Below are 26,794 nucleotides of genomic sequence, written 5' to 3' on the forward strand. Positions count from 1 at the left end.
CACATTAGAGACCAAATGGTTGACATTCCTCCCTGGGTTCCACAGACTGCCCTCTCTCCTAAGAAAATACCCACCTCACTGACAGCCTCTTGTGTCTTCTTTACTTGGCGGATTTCAGGTGTGTCAGGAGTTGTGTGAATCTTGTCTTTCAGTTTGTGGTACAATTGTCGATACAATCTCTACATTGGAAGAAAAACCATTCCAGGTATTTAGCGTAGAAAGAAGAGGGCGTCGGTTGACTAATCAACAATCAAATATTCTACATAAAGAGCCATAAGGGGGGCAATTAAGGTTAAAGAAAGTGACTGAGATTAGGAAAAAAGGAGAAAATGGTACTTATTTTATTTAGGTGAAGAATTTTGAGCACAAAGACTTCCATATTCTATCAGATGATTGGATCGGATCAGATATACAAACCAATCATTTATATAGAAAACCAGGGTCATGAGTCAGACTAAAATGCAAATTTATTAAAGATTTTTTAAATACAAATGTCAAAAAAGGAATTTCATTATAATCTATGAATTAGGTCTCTACAATGGCATTACCAAATACAGAAAAACGTTGCCAATCGATACAAGTATCAAAATGGTAACTAAAAGGACCCTCTTACTCCTTGCTGATGTATAAATTTCTAACTAAGGTACAGTAGACTCTTAATGCATTTCAAACAAAGCCATGGTCTTTTTAATTTTTATTTTAATTTAAATTCAACTAATTAACATATAACATATTATTAGTTTCAGAGGTAGAGTTCAGTGATTCATCAATCTTATATAATATCCAGTGTTCATTACATCACATGTCTCCTTAATGTCCATCACCCAGTTACCCCATCTGCCAACCTCCCCTCCCCTCCCCTCCAGCAACGCTGTTTTTTTCCTATGATTAAGAGTCTCTTATGGTTTGTCTCCCTGTATGATTTTGTCTTGTTTTATTTTTTCCTCTCTTCCCCTATGATCCTGTTTTGCTTCTTAAATTCCACATATGACCATATTGTCTTTATCTGATTGACTTATTTCAAAGCCATGGTCTTCTGAAACTCAATACTTCCCCCACAGAATGAACATTCACAGTACCTCACTGGTAACATCGTTGACCCTCCGGACATGGACAAATGGAACGTCTTTGGGGCCAAGTGTGTATCCATTTGCCTTGATGTGCTCATAAACTTCTTTGTATTTGAACTGAAAAAGCAAAATCAGATAAGTTCACTGATGGATAAGCAGAGAGGAGCTTTACATTTCTCAAATAGAAAGGAGCTGTTGCTTTCATTTGAAAATCACTCTCTAGGATTAAGTATAAGGAAAAGTCACTGACAAAATTTCAATAGTAATCTGAATCTTGAAAAGTATTTTGTTGGCTAATAAAGCCAGGTCCAGAAAGGAAAAAATTCAGTGTTGCCTAGATAAATCTGTTTTTAGGCGGGTATGAAAAAAATATAAGAAAAAAACCTATATTTTTAGTCCCAGTAGAGCCAGGAAATTAGGAAATGCAAAGAAGAAACGAGAGACTACTTTTGAGACTGATGAATGGCTTTATAGACTGATTTAAAAAAAATGACAAGTGAGATGATTAAATCTGCAACTCTCTGCTTTGGAAACCATATTTTTGGGCCCCTGGTCTTGGCCCCTGCCTGGCCAGCAGTTAGGCAAGAAGTCCTTTCTTTTCCAAAGGAATACACAGTGATGTTGTATCTTAAAGATAATACTATGGCCACACATCAGCAGTGCGTGTATGAAACTCCATTTCTGGTATATGGCTTGGAATAGTTCAGGATGCATCAGTGCTAACACCAACAGAAGTAAAAGCACCATGACAGCCATGAACCGTGAGCCAACATTCATGCAGATACAATCCCACAAAAGTCCTATGCTAACCCACTGGGCTACACAGGCACTGCCAAATTGCAAATCCACAGCACCCCTAGGAAACACTGTTTCCCCTTCTCTAGTCCCATCATTATATCACATGAACCTTCAGGGTGTGACTAGGGCATCAGAGAGGCTATTAATGAATATTAGTGCCCCCCTCCCACTTCAGACCCCATCTTAATGAGGAGGAGACCACTCACATAACTGCTCATGTATCGGGTGTCTTTGGCATGTTTGAAGTGAGGAGTGTCTCCTGGAAGCCTATATCCAGTAGGGAGAGAGCGCCGGCCAGCTCCTCGGTACAGACCCTGCCGGAATGAGGAAGAGTGGGTAAATCACATCTACGTCAAATAACTGATCTAAGCTAAACAAGCCACATGCAGCTCACGTTAGGTTTTCAATTAGATACTTCATGTTCTTATGTTCACTAAACTGATTTCAGGAAGAAATTAAGTAAGTTCTAAGAGTCAGGCAATGAATTAGATTACTCTTAATCTATTGTTTTCGAAAAAGAGAGTGATGAGTGAAGGGGCTCATAGGAAATAATTCTTCTATGTTTCGAACATATGCCCAGTTAGCTGCATGGTATCTAGCAAGAAAATGGGAAAAATAGAGAAAACAGGTAGTCAGGACCACTTCTGCCATTAACTCCACCCTCTGATGATATTCATGTCATCACCAATCCCTAAGACAGTCATAATTATAAGGCACATCTTTGGAATCCATCCTCCCCATAAAGACAGTGTCTTGATGTCAGGCTGGGAAGAGGTCATGATCCTCCTATCACTGGCAGAAGGGGGGAAAGGAGTTTCCGACTGTGACCTTAAATAGTCTGTCTAGGGGCACCTGGGGGGCTCAGTCAGTTGGGCGTCTGCCTTCGGCTCAGGTCATGGTCCCAGGGTCCTGGGATCGAGCCCCGCATCAGGCTCCCTGCTCCGCGGGAAGCCTGCTTCTCCCTCTCCCGCTCCCCCTGCTTGTGGTTCCCTCTCTCGCTGTGTCTCTGTCAAATAAATAAATAAAATCTTTAAATAGTCTGTCTTTTGGGGGAGCTCCAGGAGTAGGAATAGTATTTGAAATATTAAAAACCAAATTAAAACCAAATTATTTTTAACATTCAATACAGGAGATTAACATTAAAGGTTGAGACCAAAGTAGCATGACCAGGTAACACTGAATAGGGATATGAAATATGTGAGTGGAATCCAGTTTCATTCTCTTCTGAATTCCAACGGTAATTTCTAGCTCTCTCTCTTATTAGTAGTAGTCTTCTGTGATTATATGCCTTGTCTTTGTTATCTTGGTTTTTAAGTTTTTTGAGGCAGAGAAAGTAGGGTGGTTTCCTTCACTGTATCGTGTAAACCCTGCTCTCAAAATGCCCATTGCTTGCTTGGGAAAATGATCCTGCGAGCCAAGAGAGAAGACAGACTATGTACGATTTTGGTTCTTTTCTTTGTTTTTTTAACTCATGTGAACGGAATAGCATTTACAATTGGACAAGTTCAGGCTGAGATAATGCCCAGGCCAAGGTGGTCTCCCCAGAAGCCAATGGCCTGGCCCTTGTAGGCTGCCTCTTGGAGTTCTGCTGGGCACTGTGTCGGGTTCGCACTGCTCACCTCACTCTGGAGCTTGTATGCATGAAGGGCCCGCTCCAGATCCACAGTTGTCCTCGTTGGAGCCACTTTGCCTCTGACACTGCGCACGTAGTCATGGTGGTAAACAGCCTGTGTGCAGAGAGGAGTCAGTTGGTTTCGGTTGCAGCAGCATTGTTGGAAAGAAGCAAAATAAATGGAAACCCAAGTCTCTCTTTAAAAAAAAAGTAGCCTGCTTCCCTTTGCCCAGGGAATTCACAATAGGTTTTAACATTCTCACTCACCGGTGGGATTTACTGTTTACTTATTAACCTGCGGGGTTAGTAAAAAAAAAATTAAATAAACAGCAGCTTTGTGCGGGTTCTGCCCGCTCCGCATCAGACATGACAGTGGGTAGGACGTATGTGGCGCACACAGAAGCACGCAGAGGCGTGGCCGGACGGGGCTCTGCCCAAGCCTCGTGGAGGGTGTGCAGTAGAGGCCAGACTCCAACAACATCTCTCCCTTCAGAGCCTGCCCGCCCCTCCTTCTAGCACAGTTAGCTCTAATTTATTAGAAGGCTTCCACAGCGAGACAGAACGGTTGCTCTTGACACAAGGATACAAAACACAACTTCAAAGCAAAAAGCTCTAAAACACCAAGTATTTCATAGAGTGAGACCACTGACACCTCCACCCTGGGAACTGACTGAACGCACCAGGTTGTTAGGAAACAAGAGCAGAATCGTTAAGTACTTTCTAAGGCGCTAATTCTGGTCTCACAGTTAGAAAAGGCCACTTCTGCTTGAGCGGCGGCCCCGTCTTTATTACTGTCCACATTATTTTATTACTGTCCACATTACTTTATTCCTGTCCACATTACTTACATCACTTAGTTGTTTCCCGCTTTTGACAGCCTGCACGTAGACTGGGGTATCAGTGACCAACTTGTAGTCATTCCTTGTCTTCTGTGCATGAGATTTGTACTTGATCTGCCAAGGGGAATAAAATAAGCCTGTGTCAGATGGTTCACTGTATGAGAAATTGCTGCTTTCACAGAGGGTTTGGTTGCTTTTAACTCATGACATTTATTTTCATTAGCACTTATTCAATCGACAGGGAGGCATTTGAATTTTATGATAATCTGCATAATTAATGCTTATAGTCGTACGGAGCTTCCAGAGCCTTCTAGCAGGCTAGGAACATTTAAGCTTTTTTACTGAAATCTTGATTACAGTGTTAATTTGCTTGGCAAATTCTCTCTTTATAAATAGATCCTGTCTATATCATCACAAGCACCTCGCAAATTAGGATTTTTTTTTCTAAGTTTTTAAAAAAGTTTTCTTCTTCTTAAGATTTTACCTATTTATTTGTCAGAAGGAGGGAGAGAGAGCACAAGCAGGGGGGAGCGACAGACAGAGGGAAAAGCAGGCTCCCCGATGAGCAAGGAGTCCGACACAGGACTCGATCCCAGGACCCTAGATTCATGACCTGGCAGACACTTAACTGACTGAGCCACCCAGGCATCCCAATTAGGAGATTTTCTTAATATGAGAATTATGTGCTCAATAGATCTGAAATAGTCCAAATGTAGAGAGAGGAGCCGTGGTTCCCTTCTCCACAAGAGGACAACGGGACAGCCTGACTGCATTGCTTAATAGGAAAACTACATGCATGACTGAGAAATGACTGTTCTCTGCTCTTTAGCATCTTTCTCTAGCTCAGCCATTCTCAACACAATGTCATGAATTAAAAGCAACCAAACCCTCTGTGAAAGCAGCAATTTCTCATACATTCTCAACACCACTTAAGACATAGCTGGTCTGTGACAATGTCCATAACTCTCCCTTTGACTTAGACTCTGTAGAAAAGGAAATATACTTAAAAAAAAAAAAACAACTAAACTAAAATACCAGGCAAACTCACATCATTCCGTAGATCATAAGCATGTTTGGCATGCAGAATTTCAGGAGTGTCCCAGATGTAGCAACCAATGCCTTTTAGCCAGTTGAGGTCATCCTTATATATAATCTAAAGGATTGCAGCAGATAGATGGAATCAGAAAAAAAAAAATTGACAGTAACTTAAACACCAAAGAGCTAACTTAAACTACTGCTACTACACCTAACTCATTTTACACCTTCTGGACCCAGGATGACTTCATGGAATGAACATCAAAAGGCCTCACGCAATGAGGCGGAGGGTGCCATGAAAACAGCGGCCCACAGAGCCCTGCTTCCAGGGATGGACCCATGGGAGCAGAGGAAAGCGATACTGGAAGGCTGAGGTGAAGACACGGGTGAGTCTGCTTCCCTTCAGGATGGCTGTGCGGGGCCAGGGAGGGGGACCTTCATGAGCAGTGGGCTTACGTCGCTGATCTGATCCGTGACCTTCCGGACGTGGCTGTTGACTTGCAAGTCAGGGTGGCAAATCCACTCATGGAGGTGGAGGCGGTAATCAATCTCACTGACTTTCTTCTGAGAATCCTTAGCGGTAACCATCTCCACCATGTCAGGCACAATGTGGATTTTCATCTTGTTCTTTTCATACACTGATTTGTAGAGGCGCTATGTAGATAAAATAACATGCCAGTTATACAGGGAATTGTGCAAGGTATCACAGCAATAAACACCTTTCTTATGCACCAGAGAAGTCAGGGGAAATGGCTGTACAGCCATCGGGTGTGATCTGGAATTTTCTGACACTCTACAGATTGATGGGGGGGGGGTAAGCAGCATGGCTGAAACAGCACTTTGCTTCTTCACATATGCACAGTCAGTGCCTCGTGCATTACTAGAAAATGTTCTGATTTATGACAGATGGCTATACCACTTAGCCTTGATCTGAAGTAAGGCCTTTGGGATTACTTACATCAATGTTAAACTTGCCGACTCTGAGGCACCGTGCAGTGTTTGGATCATCCTCAACGCTTTTTGGTAAAGTATAAAGAGCTTTGAACTTTTCATATTCTTCTCGATATTTGATCTACAGAGAGAAAGTACAAAGGAAGAAAAAGTTTTGGAGAGCAACAGATCTCTACTGTTAAAGAGTACAAGACTTAATAGGAAGGGCCCAGCTCTGAGATCCAACCAACTTGGGGTCGCCACTTCTGTGGGCTTGTTTCCTCCTCTGTGCACAGAGGTACAGGTGTAGTGCAAGTACCACAGGGTAAGCCTGAGAATTACACTCTGATAGTACTAACTGTAGAGAGCTAACTTAAACTACTGCTACTACACCTAACTCATTTTACAGATTATGTAATTTTTAAGTAATCTCTTCTGTGATAATGACTTTGCTTTTCTTAACCATGAGTGAAAGATGAAAAACGTGCTCAGGAGTTTCTTTGTTTTTCATAACTGACAAGCCCAATGCTTAAGAGACACATAGTCCTTGAATTTCAGTTTTTACAAGGTTTTCCAAAAATACACTGTAACCAATGCCTATGGGGAAACCAACTTTTGCTTCTTAATCCATACTGCCTATGAATTAATGCTCCATGATTTCATGAACTAGGAGGAAGGCCCTTACAGAGAGTAAGATCCCAACTCCTAGCAAATGATAAAATAACAATTCTCATTACTCAGAGGCCCACATCTTAGTTAAAAAAAAAAAAAGGAAGATGGGAATATTTGTGTCAGAATTGCAGTGAAGCCCTTTGTTTACTGGAAACCCACCAAAATTCCCAACAGAATATTCTAGAATATTAGTTCACATTCTCCTTACATCTAAGCCATTCCTCAGTTATAAAGAAGATAGTATTCAAAGGCACCTTTTTTTTTTAACTACCGTTGAAATTCTTCTTTTAAAGAATTTCTCTGTGCCCCATCTTGTTCCAAAAACAAGTTGCTGAAAATCCTGCTTCTATAACTTTTTTCATAACTAAAGAAAAAAACCTCTGCTGAGCTTTCTAAATTCTATATACAAAAATTCTCTTCCCAAATGAAGTTTGCTCCTTTGGGCTAGTCTGTCTGCAGTCCTCCAAACAGGCTTGGGTCTGGGCAAAATCACATATATTAGTTTTTCCTCCAGGTAAAAATGAAATTAACTCCATATATTGTCTAACAAACTTTTTTCCTAACTATGTATCATTAGGCCCAGTAGAGGGTAGTGAAATCAATTTACTGGATCACTAGCTTTTATGAATAGAACAGAACTGAAATGATCAGGCTATATTGCCTTTAGCATAGCAGTATGCAGTCTTCTGTAAAACATTGTTAGAAGGAACTCACATAATACACTCAGCTGTGTGTGTGTGTATGTGGACTTGCAACATAAAATAAATTTCTCACTGTGGGTCATGAGCAAAAAAAAAAAAAAGATTTGAGTAATACTGATCTAAAATGCTATGTAAAATGTTCACAATTAAGGGTAAAAGTCTCTAAAAGAGGTTATCTTTCTGAAAGGAACTGGCTTATTAGGACTGAAATGACGGTTATAAGGAATTTTACAATAAAAGGCTTTACTTAAGAACATTTTAGGCATGAAGGGTTAAAGTTCATAAGACTTAATACTGTATCTAAATAGCTCATGTAATTTAAGATTTTCTTTTACAATATACATAAACATATAATATATATAACATGTGAATCAGCCAGAAAAATTCTAGGAGCAGAGACCTGGGGAAGGCAGAGGGTGGGTGGGAGGCTATCACGTTTGCACTTGACTTACATTGCTGGCCAGATCCTTCTGGTTCTTGGCATGTGTCAGGGACATGGTGCTGGTAGGCAGGATGTAGCTGGTGGCTTTCACTCTATCCCAAGCCTCCTTGTACAGGTTCTGTAGGGGTTAAAAACCATCTTGTGAATATGGAAAGATGCATTCTGGTTGGCTCTTGAGGAGGGGATCTTTCCTGTATCTGCCTTTTTCAGACACTCCTTAATAACCGCTGATCTTCATACTAGGTAGGATCCAAGTACCCCTCAGTGAATAACAGGTTTAATGCCATGACCACAATTTCACAGTCCATTATTTTGTTCTCTACCGTAGTACTTATCACAGTTTGGCAGTTATCATGGGGTGATAAAGAACTTCGCTCTATTTTGACTACTGTGGTGACTACATGACTATGCATTTGTGAAGCCACAGTGCCATATACCACAAAGAGTGACATTTACTGTATGTAAGTTAGAGCAAAGTTTTTGATGCTGTGTTCATTCTCCATAGGTCTAGGAATTCCTGAAGGACAAAAACCACTAACTTAAAATCTATCCTTTCCTCCTTTTTTGTAGCTAGTGGGAGCTCAAAAAATATTTCCTCTCCTAGGTATTTATTTACTCAAGAGAAACGAAAACTTGCATATACACAAAAACCTATACTCAAATGTATATAGCAGCTCTATTCGTAAGTGTTAAAAACTAGAAACAACTCATCTCCTTCAACTGTGAATGGATAAATCAATTGTGGTACATTCGTGCAGTAGAATACCACTCTACAATAAAAACAATAAACTACTGGTTTATACAGCAATGTGTGTAGTACATACATGCATTTTGCTAAGAGAAAGAAGCCAGACCTGATGGCTACATACTTCATAATTCCATTTACATGACATTCTGGAAAAGGTTTTTTAAAAGGTTTTGTTTTTGTTTGTTTGTTTGTTTTTAACTGGTGCAGAAAATACCTCTGTGGATGTCCGGGGAGAGAAGGGAAGCAAGAGGGAAATTTTGAGGTGATAGAGAGGTTTTCTGCATCTTCATTGTGATGGTGAAAACATGACTCTTTGCATTTATTAAAAGCAATAATACTATGCGTGCAGGGAGTCTTGAGTGGGGCTTCCTGCTCAGCGGGAACTGTTTCTCCCTCTTCCTCTGCACTTCCTCCTCCCACACATGCTCTCTCTCTCTCTCAAATAAATAAAACCTTCTTAAAAATATTTTATTTATTTGACAGAAAGAGAGAAAGAGAGAGAGAGAGAGAGAGAGAACATGCACAAGCAGGGGGAGCGGCAGGCAGAGGGAGAGGGAGAAGCAGGCTCCCCACTGAGCAGGGAGCCCGATGTGGAGCTCAATCCCTGGGATCATGACCTGAGCTGAAGGCAGATGCTTAACCAACTGAGCCACACAGGTGCCCCTAAATAAAACCTTAAAAAAAAAAAAAAAGCCATAGGGGCTTTTCTTAGTTTTGATCATTGTATTACAGAGAACAGTATGCTTGAATTCCCTGTACAATTTTTGCAACTTTTCTGTAAATCTAAAATGATTTCAAAATGAAGTTCAAAAAAATGTTTGTTGAATTACCCAGTTCAGAGGAGGAAAGAAAAAAAAGAGTGTCTTTGTAGGCTTTAAGCCACTGGCCCCTGGAGAAGCCAGGGAAGGACAAGCTCAGGGTCAATGGAGCGTAGCTTCAACCGTGCCTGCCTGCAATAAGGAAGCAGCTCCTGAATTTGTGTCAACTACATGAGATGGTGCAATATTCCACTTGCAGCTCATTGAATTGTAACTAGGACTACTGATGGGATAAAGCAGGAATCTGAAGGTCCCGGAAAAAACTGGAAAAACCTTTGGGGGTAAGGTGCCTATCCCTTTCCTGTCTCTATTCCTTTCCTGTCTCTAAAGGAGAATAAAGACAAAGATGAGAAAAAGAACTCACGCTGCTATAAAGATTCTTCAGGTTCTTGGTTCTGTCGTAATCCACTGTTTCTAGAACTGTAGTATATTTGTCCTTAATCTGATGATAATTTTCTTTATATTTCACCTACACACACAAAAGATGGGTTATTCTTTTCTGCTGTTCGAAAATACATACAGACAACAACAGCTCGTCCTGGAGGAGAAGTACAAGGAAGACGCACCTCACTGGCATTAATGCCGCTTTGAAGAGCAGTCACGTAAAGTGGGGTGTCTGTGACCAGGTTATAATTTTGTAGATTTTCTTTACCTGCTGCTGTATATTGTAGCTGTAAAGAAAAACAAGACACCGGAAATGGGAAAATACAGGTCTGCCATCAGCTTGAGCAGTTTGTGCCAACTTAGATGAGCCTTTATTTCTGGGTTTCTGCTTTAATACTAACAGAGAGGCTATCATTCTATATTCCTGCCGACTTTGTATGGTTGTCAGAATGAAGTTTGTCTCAACCCACAGTGGGGTCTGACTCTCTGTCAGGTCCGCTTCTCCATTCTGTTGTCTTTTCTGTGCACGTGCCCCATCCCTACTGCAGGCCCTCAGGCTCAACATTCCGTTCACCTGCCCTGTCAGAGCCCAGCCGTGTGCTGGGAAACTTTCCAAATATCTATTTACTTCAGAACTTATCTACCCAAGGTCAAAGCATGCATTTGCATTTTACACTTTGCCAGTTAACCTTACCAACTTCAGCACAGACGCTTGAGAGTGGTTCACTATGAAAACACCTCTCAGGAAAATTTGTTATAAACATCAAATGCTTAAACCACAGGAGAGACTAAAACTCAGAAGGTCCAACACCAGAGCAGGTCACCAGGAGAGGTTTTATTGGGCAGGGGGCCTTCGGTTGCCCTGGATCCTGCACTGTTAAAGCCTGGCCTGGCTGTCACCCCACAGAGAGCACCACGGATTCCACTGATCCACAGTGAGCCAGTCCTTCTAGGAAGATCTCACCTGACTCTGGAGGTCATATGCTTTCTTGGCATGGAGGATCTGAGGTGTATCCCAAACGTAGCATCCAATGCCTTTCAGCCAATTCAAGTCATCCTTATATACATTCTGCAAGAAGGAAGGAATGATGAAAAGGTGACAGGTACTAACTGAATTTATAATCAGGCATTTGGATAATTTCCTATCAGCCGTTGGCTGTGCTCCATGCTTTGCGGTCATAGGGTGGGCCTCTCAAAAGCTGGCGGTCTTTAATGCCCTGACCTAAAGAAGCTCATGAGGAGAGGAATGGCTAAGTTTAGTCCGGTATGAAAACAGGTGGTGTCACATGGCCCAGAGGGGATTCTTACACCAAAAAGGGGTTACTCATATCACTGTGTTTTAAAAAGGAACAACATTTATGAATACAGGGACAAATGGAGTGAAGCCTGTAGCTAAGTCAAGCTGCAGAAAGGACATCATACATCACTCAAGATCTCCTGCGCATTTCGGGCCCGTATAACGTTGGGTTCTTCCGGGAGAGACGTCCACTGATGGAAGAAGTGCTGGTATTCCAAGTCACTGAGGATGTACTGGCAGTGTTTAGCCAGCACGTGATTCATCATATCAATGGGGATGTGAACATTTGCTTTGGTGTCCTCATAATCTCTTCTGTAGTTCAACTAAAGAATCGTATTTTTTTTAAAGACAAAAAGAAGAAAGGGATTCAAGTGTTAATTATTCAGACTGATCTCTCTTCTAGTCTTATTTCTAGTACACATCAGTACCTTTAGAATAAACAAAGCCTAAGAAAAGATACTTTAATATATTCTCCTTTTTCAATTTCCTATCCTTTCATAACACAGGGGGTGAATAATTACCTTGTTGCATTCTCCTTTTTCCATATATAGATACTTCACTGGGGGTTAGTGGAGGGAGGGCAAGGGAGGAAGCCCATAGCTGTCAAAGGAACACAAGGCTAACTGGCAGGGGTGGGGATAAATCTCAAGAAGGACTCCATGCCCCTCTCAACTAAAGAACATGTTACAAACAGGCAGACTAACAAAGTGAGCTTTGCTTACCACACTCCTCATCTTTTGGAAATCCAGACAGTGAACCACACCAGGGAACTCACTGATTTCTTTTCCAGCCAGGTAGTGGCCCTTCTGCTTCTCATAGGTCTCTTTGTATTTAAGCTGTGAAGTAGGTACAACATTGAGAATCACTGGGATTTTCTAACCAGCTCCCCAATGAAGACTCTTAAACCCGTAAGAAGAGAAAGTACTGCTGACCTCACTGTTCACGTAGTCGGCATGCTTAGCTCCAACAATGGGAATGTAGCGTTCATCCAAGGTATAGCCGTAGGCCTTGGTTCCTTCCCAGGCCCCTTTATACAGTATCTGGAACAAAGAAATGTGCGTCAACAAAAGTTTGTGGTCAACTTCCTTCAGATATTGCTAAAAAGAAAATGGTAAAACCACAGTAAAATATTTACGTTAAAAGGCAAAGCTTACATCTTTACTTAGAGCCATTATTTTGTCTACCTACGAATAGGGCTGAGTTTTTTGGTTTACTGCAAATTAAATCTACAGACACTGAGGCATTTTATAACCGAGTTTAACTATGTTTACAGTTCTAATAAAAGCGAAGATAAATTTTCACATAGGGAGAGAATCACCAAAGATTGCTTCCCATTGGGCACATGCACATACACACCACACACACACACACATCATCATCATCCTTTGACTTAGATGAATTAAAATTTGGAGGGCAAATCTTACATTTGTTGGCTGGAGATATTAAACATGACCGCTAAAGAAGAACCAGCCTTTCTTCTCTTTTCACTTTGGCAGGTGCTTAGTCCTTTGTGTGCCTAGAGCTGCTATAGCACTTGATACATTATTATCTATTTACTTGTATGTCTGTCCCTCTCATTTGCATGAGCTCCCGATGGGCTTGTCTTATTGAGCTTCAGCCCCTTAGTACTTGCTGCAGTGCCTGGCACATCACAGGAGCTCAAAAAATACCAGCTGAATAAGTGCTATTTCTAATAAATAAGACTAAATACAATAAAAATAATCTTGTAAGTTCAGTTGTTCACAAAATCAGCCAAGGGTTTTAACACTGACAAGAGCTTAAAATTAAGAACTGAGCTGTAAATTACATAAAATAAAACTTACAGTACTATAGAGTTTTCCCATGTCTTTGGAGTGGGTGATATATGGCGTATCTGGAGAAAATGTATACTTGCCCTTTATTCTTTTATTAAATGTTTCTTTATATTTTACCTAAGGAGAGAAAACAAGACAAAACCAAACAAAACCTTTGGTTAATATAAATGTATATTTAAAGTTTCATAGTTTCAACCCAGCAAGATAATAATCAGTCTACATTTAGAGATTTAAAACTAACGAACTGGTTGAATTTAAGTTCATTTTATCTAATAGGATAATTTGGACAAAAATATAGATATTTTCTGTGAGTACAGTATACCTCCTACTAATGACTTTTAAGACATTCCCACCAACGACGATCTCATAGTTTCCCACCCCATTGTCCATTTTCTTAGAAGCAGTTATCTGGAGGTGAGCAAATGCGGTCAATGACAGACACCTAACTCCCCAGGCCATGCACATCATTATACATAAAGCAAACTTACATCACTTTGATTGATTGAGTTAATCTTAGCCAAAACAATCTCTGGAGGGTCCACCACATTTGTAAAGTTAGGATAGTTGTCAAGAGCATCTTTCTTATATTTTATCTGCAAGGGAACAGAGATGATTAAGACTGGTCTCCTTCCATTGGGTACCTGCCCCCACACGGCAGGCAAGGGGGCCAGGCATTAGGTGACAACAGGCTTCATGTACCTGATTCACCATTTCCTGGTTCTTCGTAGCCCTCACGTAGTCCACAGAATCCAGGGGTATCCAGCCGATGCCACGGAGCCACTCCAGGTCAGCTTTGTAGACATTCTGAGAGCAGGGAGAGACATACAATGCAGGTATAAGTGACTGACACAGGACTACAGACAGTAGATCAGAAGCAACTTATTCAGGAGCTTTTTAAGGATTTCTCTCTACCGACTGTTGCTTCATTGATTCAGTCATTATTTCACCTGTTCACCTGAGAAATATTTCTTGAGCTTGTCATTATGAGTGAGGTACTGTGCCAGGTGGTTTGAGGGCTAAGTATAAAGGAGTCTAGTGTAAAGAGAAGTCATTTACAAGGGGAGAGTATAAGAGCAAGAACACTCAAGTGCTGTGGGAGTTAGGGGCAGGGAGCTATTGTTTTCAGCAGTGAGCCTAAGAACAGGTTTTATTAAGGAGGGTATAATTTTAGACGGACTTATATTTAATTACTTAGAAATATGTGGGACAGACATTGAGACTATACGAAGAAAGTGGCATGACTAAATGGTCATGTGTTATAGAGCAGGGGGGACACATCCCTCAGGCCAAGCCTAGCTTTCCCCTCCCTCGCCTAGTGCCTGGGTTCTCTCAGGCTACCCCTCACCAATGGCAGTGGAGCTGCTAATCTGGTTAAAGGTCCACAACAGTCGTTCATCTGCAGCAAGAGTGAGGTGGGATGTTCAAGTTCAGCACCTGTGCTGCAGGCAGTCTTTGATTTCCTGTTTTTCCACTTTGGTTATGAAAAGACCAGGTAGGGTTAGCTCCTGGGGGCACCTGAGTATCACGTCGATGCACTGTGTTTCTGTTGCTTGCAGACTGCTGGTGGCAGCTACAGGTCTTGACTCAGGCTTCACTGCAAGATGGCCTATGTCGTGTACTCTCTACCCTACCTTTACCAAAGCTCCGCATGAGGGATTCTGGGTTCTCATGTGGCTCATCAATACTTTCTTTCCCTTTTGCTTTGATTCCTCGCAAGCAAGTCCTTCATAGATGCCTGCAGGAGTAAAATGCCTGGCAAAGCAAGAATAGGGCATTCCCAGGTCCTTGACTACACTATCATCCAATATTGTTAACATCCCAACTCACTCTCCATTCTCACCCCAAGCCAATTATTATTTTAAATCAGCTGATAATTTTCCAGGCAAATGTGAGATGTTGCTGATGGCAAAAGTGATGCAAACAAAAATTAAAAAAAAATGACTTTGAAAGTTATTTGGATATACTAGTAGGCAAAGCTGTGAGCCAATCACTGCTCCTGGTCTTTCTCTACATCAATATCCAGCCTTAATTCCCTTCTGGAAACAAACTTAATATTTCTGGCTTAAAGTCTCAAAGCTTGGTGCTTCCAGAATGCTGCTTATAATTCTCAGTGTATACCACACATTTCTAGATAATTAAGAAACAAAGTCACTTACATCACTCTGTAGGTCATAGGCCTTCCTTGCCTGGATCACGTCATTTTGGTCAGGATGACATATCCATTGGTGCAGGTAATTACGGTAATCAATATCACTGACAAGCTCCTGCCCATGCTTGGCGGCCAACACCGACACCGTGTCAGCAGGTATATTGATCTTGGCCTTTGTTTTATGATAGTCTTCTTTGTATAGTCTGTCATTCTGAATCTGGCCTGCATGCTCAAACCAAACCAGTTTGGGATCGTCTCTCATCGTTGGAACACCAACATAATGACCTCTTTGTTTTACATGTTCAGCTTTGTATTTCAGCTTGTAGGAGAAAAATAGAGATGGCATCAGTTTTGACAAGCACTCAAGGAAAAGGGGGGCTTGAAACATCAGCAAATGCAGTCCTTCAGCCTCTTGTTACCTGCCTCCCTCAGAACAAATAACAAAAAGCACTGAAATAAAAAAATATAAAGAAATATCAATTTAAAAATAGAAAAAATAGATTTCCTTTCTAATTCCGCCTATATTTTATTTGAAAGCTTAGCGATCTTAAGGAAGTGAGGGAATAGAAGAAAGAGTAAAGCACTCAAACAATAGCTTTTAAAGAAGCCCACAAAACAAGACAAAACTCCCAAAGCCCACAGGGAGGACCAGAAGGGAGTAGGTACTTCAACCATCCCCAAGCCTGGCCAGGCCTGCTAGCCCCAGGCACACTCCAGCGTGCACTCATCTACAGATAAATTACCTCGCTCTGAACGTCACTAGAGTGATGGGCGTGAACAAATGGTACCGCATCCGGAGGCAAAATGTAACCCGTAGCTTTTTGCTTCTCCCAGCCTTCCTTGTAGAGATACTAAAAGACAGAGAGCCACAATAGAGGCTTACACGAAGGAGTCAGAATGGGGTATTGATCGTGTGCATCCATGTCCCACAGTTACACTATGGTCCTCTGTGCCCACACAGAGTACCAGGCATCTGGCTAAAACCCATACCTGGTCCAGTATCCGGGCTGCCTCCTGGGCAGTGTGCAGCAAGGGGGTTTCTGTGAGGGTGTATTTTGATTTGGTATCATTCCAATCTTTCCGGTATTTAATCTGGAAAGGAGAGGCAAGAGGTGAAAGTTACTTGATGTTAAGAGCGCATAATGTTGTCCAAGCAAATGCTAGCATCGTCTCAATTATTACAATTCATATCGCAGACAATGATTGCATGCTGAGCTAACACAGGTGGAAGGCTTTGGAAATGACACTTCATGATTGGGCAATTTTAGAATGAGAGCCATGTACTTACATCATTGAGGATCTCGCCACTTTGTTTTGCAGTCACATAATCAACTCTGTCATCCACAGGAGTAAAGTTGAGAGTTTCTATTTTTGTGCGATATTTTTTCTATAGGAAAGAAAATATCTTTCAGACAGTTACGGTTTCTGGTCCTGTCTGAGCTGAGAAAGAGACACTAGATTTAAGGGCCTGTCTAGACTAGAAGTGTAGAGTGCCATATTTGAACGGCACCTTCTTGGCAATTCGGCCTTTTTCTTAGCATTTTATTTTTTAACAACTGGGTTGGCTTCTTATATCTTCCATGGATTTTAAAGTAGCAGATTGGCTTAGCTACCAAGATCATGTACTATATCATTCTGTGTATCAAGTTACTCAATACATTTTTTTCAACTGAACAAACTTCTCCCAAGCATATTGCCATTGCTGACAAAAGACGTTTTCCCTTTATATAATTCCAAGCATCAGCTGAGTATACTGGATATTGTATTATGGATGTGGTCCCCTGATGTGACAGGGACAGTATTGTTTTGGGAAAAGGTATGTTTGGCTCAAATGACAGCAATTGCAATTGTTAAAATTGCTGATGGGGAATGATTGCGCTTTGGCTTGTATATTTTTGTTCAGTCTCCCAGGAAACGCACTGAATGGCAGGTAAAATGTTGGAATACCTCACTGAAGATATCCGCAGCGTGTTTAGCGTGATTGACAGAGACGGAATCATTTGGCATCCACCCAATCCCACGTAACCATTCCAAGTCCGCCTTGTAGACAGCCTGTGGAAACAAGGCCGAGTGATTTCAGCAACTCTGGTCATAACCGGGTCCTATTTATTCTATCCCTTGGTTTGATGGAGAAATACACATAAGAATGACATACTCAAGCAGCCAGGCAGGTAACATAAGTAAATTCATTAGGAGGTCAGGTGATATGAAAAACTGGGGGATCTAGTTTCTATTTAAAGGGGGTTAGCCTCGATTCAGCTCCAGCTATTGTTGCCAGGGTGTAATGCATGTCCCGAGCTTCGTTCTCTGATTTTTTTCTAAAGAATTAAGAAATCTTAGATTTGTACCCCAAATTTCCTGATTTAAATAAGCCTTGGCAAATTAATTCAAGATTTTTAAACACTGTATTAACTAAAAAAGCTTATCTGTGCCTACATCCTTTCCATGGACTGCCAATGTTTTACTTATGATATCAACCTCTGTTACTCCTTAAATTCCATAAATAATATTTTCACAGTTGTCTTTATATTGTTACAATTAAGATTTATATTCACACAACCATTTATTCCTTGATACAGAATCTAGATCTTCCACGGCTTTGCTGATTCTTGACACTGTACTATAAGGTCTACCTAAAACCACATTCTTGGCTGTATAAAGACAGAAAGTGATGATACAAAAATTTAAGAATATAAACTTTCTGGGAGTCATGGCAAAACGATAGACGAGCTCATCCTAAAATGTAGCCCACTCACATCGCTTTGCAGCTGGTAGGCTTTCTTGGCCTGAATCACATCGTTCTGGTCAGGCATGCATGTCCACTGGTGTAAGTAATTGCGATAATCAATGTCGCTGACCAGGGTTTGGCAATTTTTAGAATGCACGATGGAAAGCATATCCACAGGGCTCTGGAACTTGGTCTTCCATTTGGCCCAGTGCAGCCGGTACTCTCTTTCATTCTGAATCTTGCCAGCTACGAGGGCCCAGCGGATCTTGTTGTCATCCCTGGCGGTGCGGGTCCCCACATAGTGTCCCTTCTGCTTCTCATGGTCAAGCTTGTATTTATACTGGAGATGGAAAAACAAAGTAGATGGATCACAGTATGTACTCGTGATGCACCTAGGATGTTTGCTTAGAAACTGACAAGTCAAACAAGGCCACACGTACGTCACTGGCAATCTCCCTGGAGGCCTTGGCAGCCTGGATAGGGATGGCATCCAGCCGCACATCACAGCTCATCTTTGTTTCATCCCAGTCTTCGCGGTAAATTTTCTGAAGAGGACAGAAAAATAGGGTATCATTTTGGATTCAGATGTACTGGTAATTTCAAGGGTTCAAGTAGAATTAATAATCAAAGCAGTCCAGTTTTGAAGTCCCAGAATCAGTTAAGAAGGGAATAGGTAAAAGAATAATTCTCCACCACACTATTGGAAGATGAAATTGTGTCTGGAGTCCAGAGACCTGGGCTTGATGAGAGTTCTTTCTAATTTAAATAATGGCTTCTCTGTAGTACCTCATGGTTTATATAACAGGGCTTACTGGCTTTTTGTCCTGGCATATTGGTAGCATTGGGATAAGGTTAAGGTCAGACATTAATGAGGATTACTGGATTTTTTTTTTTTTTAAAGATTTTATTTGATACAGAGAGACACAGTGAGAGAGGGAACACAAGCATGGGGAGTGGCAGAGGGAGAAGCAGGCTTCCCGCCGAGCAGGGAGCCCGATGTGGGGCTCCATCCCAGGACCCTGGGACTATGACCTGAGCCGAAGGCAGATGCTTAACGACTGAGCCATCCAGGAGCCCCTTACTGGATTTAATTCAATAATTCGATTTATTTCATTTTAGAATTCAAGTCAATTTTGTAATCTTCAGAATTATAAACTTTTTATATTTGTGGGGAGGTTTTCCCCAGGATGGTTTCTTAGATCTTCTTATGTGGTTGGTGATGAGTATTGTTTGGGAATGTTAGATGTTCCTTCTGAAGTACAGTTGGAGGTTAACAGCCTTTTTTTTTTTTTTTTGTGTGTGTGTGTGTGTGTGTGTAGGCTCCACCACCAATGTGGAGCCCAGGGTGGGGCTTGAACTCACGATCCTGAGATGAACACCTGAGCTGAGATCAAGAGTCAGATGCTTAACCGACTGAGCCACCCAGGCGCCACCACAGTAACCATTTTTTTAAATGCAGCGTGTTTTTATTTGTACAGAGAAGTTAATTAGGGTAGTGACTGATTTACAGATAGCTTTTTAAATATATGTTCATATTTAAATGGACACATTCTGTATTGACAATGTCAGAGATTCTCAGAAATAACAGTAATTTAAATGTGTAATTCAGAAATCATACCAAACAATATGGGAGCTTTAACAGTGCAGAAAGGAGAGATGAATTTCAATTATTAATAGTTTCATGGGCTTTGCATATCTGAAATATGAGTGCTCAAATTTTGTCCTTGTAAGTATAGAAAAGTTTTGTATGAATTTTCATTCAAATTTTTGTATGAATTTTGGGTGGTCCCATTTAACAATAGACTTTTTTTTTGTACAAAAGATATAGTATTCTCAACATTTCAACGTATTGGAGAATATTTAATGCAAACTTAGTTATTTAAAATCTTTCGTTTTTATTCAGTTTTATTACATATATTGTGACACTATTTTTAATTATGTAATAAATTTTTGTTTATGTAGTCAAATATATTTTTTATTAAAAAAAATCTGAGGGTGCCTGGGTGGCTCAGTTGGTTAAGCGACTGCCTTCGGCTCAGGTCATGATCCTGGAGTCCCGGGATCGAGTCCCGCATCGGGCTCCCTGCTTAGCGGGGAGTCTGCTTCTCCCTCTGGTCCTCTTCCCTCTCATGCTATCTCTCATTCTCTCTCTCTCAAGTAAATAAATAAAATCTTAAAAAAAATAAAATAAAAAAATCTGAGTTTGAGACCAAACTTCATCTACTAACTTTAAGATCATGGGTTAATTCCTCAATCACTTTAAGTCTCAACCATCCCATCTGATAAAAACAACACTATTTTACTCATATGATTAGTTTGAAGATCAAATGAGTCCATTTTACATGAATTTGCTTGGTTAACTAGAAAATCGTATACAAATATCCTGAAAACGTTGTTTTTCCCAAATGATAGAAACAATTTTAAATAATGGATTTTATCAAGATTATAGTAATGGTGACCCCATGCGTAAAAAAAAAAAGAAAAAATTTACATTTTGGTTAGCATTCACATAGGATGTTTGATTTCTTCCAAAGCACAAGCCATTCTCATTAATGTCTTCATATCTAATATCTAAAGTTTACAACTTTACTTTTGGCATAGTTTCAAATACTAGTCTTGTTTACATCAAGATATCAACAGTAGGGTTCTGGTATTTTCAGCTGAGAAATGTATCATACAAAAGAGAGCACATGAGACCTTCCCTGATTGTCTGGCCAAAGATGCCTGTGGATTGAAAAGAAGAGGCTGAGGTGAAGAATGGACTGCCTCTCCAACCAGTCACTTGGTGATGAGAGGGCACTGCATCATACTATTCTTGTATGCGAAAAAAAAAATCAGTGCCCAAAATTTTATTTTCTTCCCATCTTTTGGAAAAAATTAGCTCATTACAACAGAGTTAATGGGTGTAGCTTGGCACATGGTGAGGAATCTTTGCTGGGCAGTTTCCTTCTCTCATGAAGATGTGTTATTTTCTGGAAGATGTGAAGTTCCAAACCATGGTGAACTGCACTAAAGTAGTATCCTTCTTCTAGGGTGATATTTATTCTACACATAAGAAATCTCTGTGATCCATGAGGACAATACCTTTCTTGAGCTTTCTTAAATTGTGTAGCTAACCATCGAATTCTCTCATTTTATCTAATAGACTTTTAAGTTCATTCTCTTCCTTTTTCCAGACATAATGATTTATCCTGCAAGTAAAGATAATTTTGCCTTTTAAACCCAATTATTTACCTTTTATTCTTACTCTTATGTAATTATTTTGGCTTGAGTGAGGAGCTTACTCACTTAGCTGGTAGTTCCAGCAAATGTTAAATAATAATGGTGATGTCAGTGGGCATCCTTGTTTTATTCCTAGCTTGAATGAGAAGATTAGCTTACTGAGGATGAGCCTGGCCTTTGATTTGAGATTTACTCTTTTAGTCACATTATGATATTCATTTATTCTTATTTTACTCGGATTTTATTTTTAAAAATAGGAATGGATATTGGATTTGGTCACATGCCTTTTTTCAAGTCCAATAAGGTGAATGTGTGATTTTTCTCTTTTGTGCTATTACATTATTAGGTTTCTGAATCTGGAACCCTCTTGACATTCCTGGATGAACGCTAATTGTTTGTCTCCTATCATATTCATGTTCTACTGAATTTTATTTGTTAATCTTTTATTTAAGATTTTCCTCATTATTAGCTTACAGTTTTCCTTTGTGGAATTATCTTTGACAAGTTTTGGTAATTGTGATGGCTTTTCTTCTTTCATTAGGCTCTATGATTGTTTGATTATTTCTTGAAGGTCTGAAGGAATTCTCCTATGAAATCATCTGGATGACCCTGACATCTGAGAGGAGGAAGGAGCGTCTTTAATAATCCTCTTAATCTCTTGCTATATGTTTTTATTCTTTTCCTTGGGTCATTTTGGTAATTTATGATTTTCTAGAAAATCCCCTCTAGATCCAGGTTTTCAAATTAATTCGTATAAAGTTTTGCAAAGAATTCTCATCGTTATTTTGTGTTTGTCACCAATGTCCCTTTCTTGTTCCTGTGTCTCTTCGTCCAGTCCTCTTTCAGGTTTCTCACCCTTACCCCCTTCTCCCTTTTGTCATGTTGACATGGGCTCACCAGTAACTGGCCTTGCTGGGTGACTCAGAGCAAGGGATCTGCTCCTTTCCTCACACCTGGTCAAAGGGCTGATGGTAAAGAGTCTTCGGGCAATCTTTTCTCTTGCCTATGAAGAGTTCTCTAGGGATGCCATAGCACCCACTGGGTGACTTTTCAAACCAAAAAGGAGTCTTTTGAGGTACTTACATTGCTCATATTAAGAGCATTGGCTCTGGCGAGGTTAATTTCTGGCGTATCTGGCATGATGTGGACTGAAGTTTTATCCTTGTCCCAAACTTCTCTGTACTTTGGCTATGGGAAAAAACCCACAAAATTACTTTGCAATTTGTACTTCTGCTAGTTCCAGTGTACAACTTTCAACTTTTCTGATTCCCAATTTTTTCATATTAAGGAAGAAACATCTAAAAGTTTTTCACATAAGTTGCTCAAATTTAATGAAATTGGTATTAATATCTTTTTCATTTAAAATTTATAAATAACAAGAACACAATCCTACCAACATTACATATACCTTTGCTATCATCAACATTCTTATCTTATAAATAGATTGCCAGATTAATTATTTATCAGTCACTTACAAGCATGACAATTTTAACAAACAAGGGAAAGGTGACTTACAATACTAATATTTTCAGCATTCGACTTAGCAAGGACAACTTCAGGTGTGTCAGGAACACTTGTGTACTTGAGGCTCACTACGGGGGTCCGATAGACACTGTCTCGTAGAATCTTCTGGGCATTTTGGACCCTCAACACTTCAGGAGACCCCTCAGGCATCCAGCCAATGCCACGGAGCCACTCCAAGTCAGCCTTATAGATAGCCTGGGAAAGAAAACAAAGGTAGGTAGAAGGGTTTTTTTTTAATTGTGGTAAAGCAAGAAAGCAGTTTTTTGTTGTTGGGTTTTTTTTTTTAGATTTTTTTTAGATTTTTCTTTTTTTTAAGATTATTTATTTATTTGACGGAGAGAGAGAGAGACAGCGAGAGAGGGAACACAAGCAGGGGGAGTGGGAGAGGGAGAAACAGGCCTCCCGCTGAACAGGGAGCCGGATGCGGGGCTCGATCCCAGAACCTTGGGATCATGACCTGAGCCGAAGGCAGGCACTTAACGACCGAGCCACCCAGGCACCCCAAGAAAGCAGTTTTATGTTCTATTTTACCTCCCACAAACAATAATTAAAATTGAGCACTGGCCTGACAAACACAATTCATCGTATGCACAGCAGTGTTCTATACTGCTTTGTTTTCTGTGGCAGGGGCACCTATACAAACTCTAAAAAGCAGAATGATACAGAAGCTCGCTCTTTGTGGGATGCCTGGAAGATCTTGAATAATATTTAAGTAACATCATACTAGCTCAGGTGGACTTTTAAAGCAGTAATAAATAATTAAAAGAAGGCATTCATTCTACACAAGAAATAAATATCCCAATGGAATCCATGATTTCCAAAAAAATTGAATGGGCAGAAAATATGAGTAAATCTAAAAATACTTCACGTAAACTAATGAAACACTATATTGTGAAGAATACCATGTTAAGGGAAACTAGTGAGTTTGGAGCATGCTGCTGACCTTTGATATTAATTTCAAGGAAGTAGCCCTGTCATTCTTCAATTGAGGGACCATGCGAATTCTCATGTTTAGGACACTACAAACAGTGCACACATTAAGGAATCTATAGAAAAATTCTGGTAGCACCACAAAGAGTAAAAAAGAAAACTTTCCCAGTAAGCCCAGCAGTAAGAGAGGCACACAGTGAACTTGGTAAAATGCAAAAGGGAAGTGCTTATGTAGGGAGAGTTGTATTTTCCCAAGTCCTCGGAGGAATGACCAGGCAAAGCTGTGGAAGGCTTTCTTCCTGGAGAACAGCTCACTACCCAGGCCCCCTCAGTTGGTACTCTCTGCACAAGCAACAACTTACATCACTCTGCAGGTCATAGGCTTTCCTGGCTTGGATCACATCATTCTGGTCGGGAAAGCAAGACCAGTGGTGCAGGTACTGGCGATAATCCACATCACTTACTAATGCCTGGCCTTCTTTGGCAACATTGATGGACACCATGTCCACTGGGATGGAGATCTTGGCCTTGTGGTCATTGTAGGCCTTTTTGTACAGCCTGTCATTCTGCATTTTTAATACATTTGCCGCCCAAACCAGCTTAGGGTCTTCCTTGGCATTGCGACATCCAATATAATGGCCTTTCTGTTTCTCGTAAGCAGTTTTGTATAGATACTGGTATATGTGAACAGAAGAAAGAAGAGTCATTTTTCCAAACTCACTTTGTCTAAACAGACTGCTCCAAATAACCCCATCTCCCTTAGACTGGGCACTGTTTTTCTTTAAGTCCATATTATAAGTTTTATAATTCTTAACGCATTGGTTTCTCTTCTATGTCCACATGCACAAAAACATCGTGAGCAACTCTAAGGCAAGAACTATTCTTCTGGATTATCCCCAGTACAGGCTTATCTCGTGTTTCCCAAATTTCAGTCACTGTCTACCACCTTCACGTTTTAGTTCATCAACTAGATTCTTTGTTTAAATAAATTTAAAGTGTAAACTTTGAAAGACTTTAATTCTAAAATTTATAATCCCATTTAAATGGAAAAAAACAATATTTTTCTAGCACACATTAAAACAAACATCACTTTTTAAAAATGCTAGTCCATCAGCTATACAAAATTATGTCAGGAACAACTTATGTACGCTGTACTTCATTGAATTTTTGTACCCATTGAATTTCTATAAGTGCTTGTAAATTAAATGATAATGAGAAGATACTGAAAATAAAAATCTGTGCTTAAATATAAGACCAGAACCAAGCGCTGATGCAAAAGGGTCACCAAACTGTTGTAAAGCTTATTCTTGAATCTGAGATTTCAAAACAAGACACTAATCCTGATGATCTCCATTCTAGTTAAGTGTATTACAGGGGAATTAAGTTAAAGATTGGAAAAGTATTAACTCCCGTGTGTCGTCTATGAGTTAGTGTTGGTGAAGGCTGGGAAAGGAGGAGCTCTCACATCACTGGCGATATCCCTGGAAGCCCTGGCGTGCTGAATCGGGATGGCATCTTCCCGCAGGTCATAACCCGTCATCTTGACATCTTCCCACGCTTGCTTATATTGTTTCTGCAAAGGGAGATTGCAAAATGCCACAGTTAATCTGAAGAGGGAGCCACTGAGTCAGCATTACTGACGTGTTTCAGAAAACCTGTTAAGTTACATTGAAAATTAGTCTCCCCTTAAGATTTGTAAAATAGGCTGGCACTGTGAATTGTGTAAGACTGTTGAATCACAGACCTGTACCTCTGAAACAAATAATACATTATATGTTAAAAAGAAGATAGCAGGAAGGGAAAAATGAGGGGGAGACGAACCATGAGAGACTATGGACTCTGAGAAACAAACTGAAGGTTCTAGAGGGGAGGGGGTGGGGGATGGGTTAGCCTGGTGATGGGTATTAAGGAGGGCACCAACCGAATGGAGCACTGGGTGTTATATGCAAACAATGAATCCTGGAACACTACATCAAAAACTAATGACGTAATGTATGGTGATTAACATAACATAATAAAATAAAATAGGCTGGTTTCATATTGAAATTAAGTTCCAGTAGATTTTTAATTAAATTTAGTAAAGTTCTTTTTTTTTTCAAGAAAGAAATTAGGAGACAGTAAATCTTGTGAAAATGAGGAAAATATACATCGTTTGGCTTTAAAAGGAAAAATCAGTGATGGGCCACTAAAAAGAGAACCAAATATTCCTATACTTGCATATGTATGTTTTTATGTTGTTTTTGGTGAAACCAGTGCATTTTTCCTTCCAACAAAGGACACACATTGCTATTTATAAACACACATGTATACACATATGCGTGCCTGTGCACGTGTGTGTGCGCACACATGGCACTTATCATTAAAGACTAGAAACACCTTTCATGAGTGTTCTGTAGTTCCTAGAGTATAGATCCTTTACCTCTTTTGTTAGGTTTATTCCGAGGTATCTTATGGTTTTTTGGTGCTATAGTAAATGGAATCGTTTCTCTAATTTCTAATTTCTCAAATGACACTACAGATAAAGGGCTGGTATCCAAGATCTATAAAGAACTTCTCAAACTCGACACCCAAAAAACAAATAATCAAGTCAAAAAACGGGCAGAAGATATAAACAGACACTTCTCTGAAGAAGACATACAAATGGCTAACAGACACATGAAAAAATGTTCATTATCATTAGCCATCAGGGAAATTCAAATCAAAACCACACTGAGATACCACCTTACACCAGTTAAAATGGCAAAAACCGACAAGCAAGAAACAACAAATGTTGGAGAGGTTGTGGAGAAAGGGGAACCCTCTTACACTGTTGGTGGGAAGGCAAGGTGGTACAGCCACTTTGGAAAACAGTGTGGAGGTGCCTCAGAAAATTAAAAATAGAGCTACCCTATGACCCAGCAATTGCACTCCTGGGTATTTACCCCAAAGACACAGATGTAGTGAAAAGAAGGGCCACATGCACCCCAATGTTCATAGCAGCAGTGTCCACAATAGCCAAACTGTGGAAAGAGCTGAGATGCCCTTCAACAGACGAATGGATAAAGAAGATGTGGTCCATATATACGATGGAATATTACTCAG

General features: G+C 40.3%; 1 protein-coding gene across 1 annotated transcript in view; it reads right to left on the reverse strand.

The window, feature by feature from the left end:
- NEB (nebulin) overlaps nucleotides 1-26,794 on the reverse strand; it is a 220,823-nt gene that overhangs the window by 58,635 nt on the left and 135,394 nt on the right. Inside the window, exons 76-102 of the mRNA XM_035726655.1 lie at nucleotides 22,775-22,978; nucleotides 22,343-22,447; nucleotides 18,478-18,582; nucleotides 18,066-18,377; nucleotides 17,257-17,361; nucleotides 16,598-16,696; nucleotides 16,300-16,401; nucleotides 16,053-16,160; nucleotides 15,317-15,628; nucleotides 13,860-13,964; nucleotides 13,649-13,753; nucleotides 13,170-13,277; nucleotides 12,279-12,386; nucleotides 12,069-12,182; nucleotides 11,472-11,669; nucleotides 11,014-11,118; nucleotides 10,232-10,336; nucleotides 10,030-10,134; nucleotides 8,110-8,217; nucleotides 6,313-6,426; nucleotides 5,811-6,008; nucleotides 5,368-5,472; nucleotides 4,329-4,433; nucleotides 3,488-3,595; nucleotides 2,075-2,182; nucleotides 1,080-1,187; nucleotides 75-179 (exon numbers count right to left, since the gene is read on the reverse strand). Of these exons, the coding sequence (XP_035582548.1) occupies nucleotides 75-179; nucleotides 1,080-1,187; nucleotides 2,075-2,182; nucleotides 3,488-3,595; nucleotides 4,329-4,433; nucleotides 5,368-5,472; nucleotides 5,811-6,008; nucleotides 6,313-6,426; nucleotides 8,110-8,217; nucleotides 10,030-10,134; nucleotides 10,232-10,336; nucleotides 11,014-11,118; nucleotides 11,472-11,669; nucleotides 12,069-12,182; nucleotides 12,279-12,386; nucleotides 13,170-13,277; nucleotides 13,649-13,753; nucleotides 13,860-13,964; nucleotides 15,317-15,628; nucleotides 16,053-16,160; nucleotides 16,300-16,401; nucleotides 16,598-16,696; nucleotides 17,257-17,361; nucleotides 18,066-18,377; nucleotides 18,478-18,582; nucleotides 22,343-22,447; nucleotides 22,775-22,978 (3,564 nt within the window). The remainder of the gene's footprint in view (nucleotides 1-74; nucleotides 180-1,079; nucleotides 1,188-2,074; nucleotides 2,183-3,487; nucleotides 3,596-4,328; nucleotides 4,434-5,367; nucleotides 5,473-5,810; nucleotides 6,009-6,312; nucleotides 6,427-8,109; nucleotides 8,218-10,029; nucleotides 10,135-10,231; nucleotides 10,337-11,013; nucleotides 11,119-11,471; nucleotides 11,670-12,068; nucleotides 12,183-12,278; nucleotides 12,387-13,169; nucleotides 13,278-13,648; nucleotides 13,754-13,859; nucleotides 13,965-15,316; nucleotides 15,629-16,052; nucleotides 16,161-16,299; nucleotides 16,402-16,597; nucleotides 16,697-17,256; nucleotides 17,362-18,065; nucleotides 18,378-18,477; nucleotides 18,583-22,342; nucleotides 22,448-22,774; nucleotides 22,979-26,794) is intronic.

The sequence above is a fragment of the Zalophus californianus genome, chromosome 3 (genome assembly GCF_009762305.2).
Source record: "Zalophus californianus isolate mZalCal1 chromosome 3, mZalCal1.pri.v2, whole genome shotgun sequence".
Lineage (NCBI taxonomy): Eukaryota > Metazoa > Chordata > Mammalia > Carnivora > Otariidae > Zalophus > Zalophus californianus.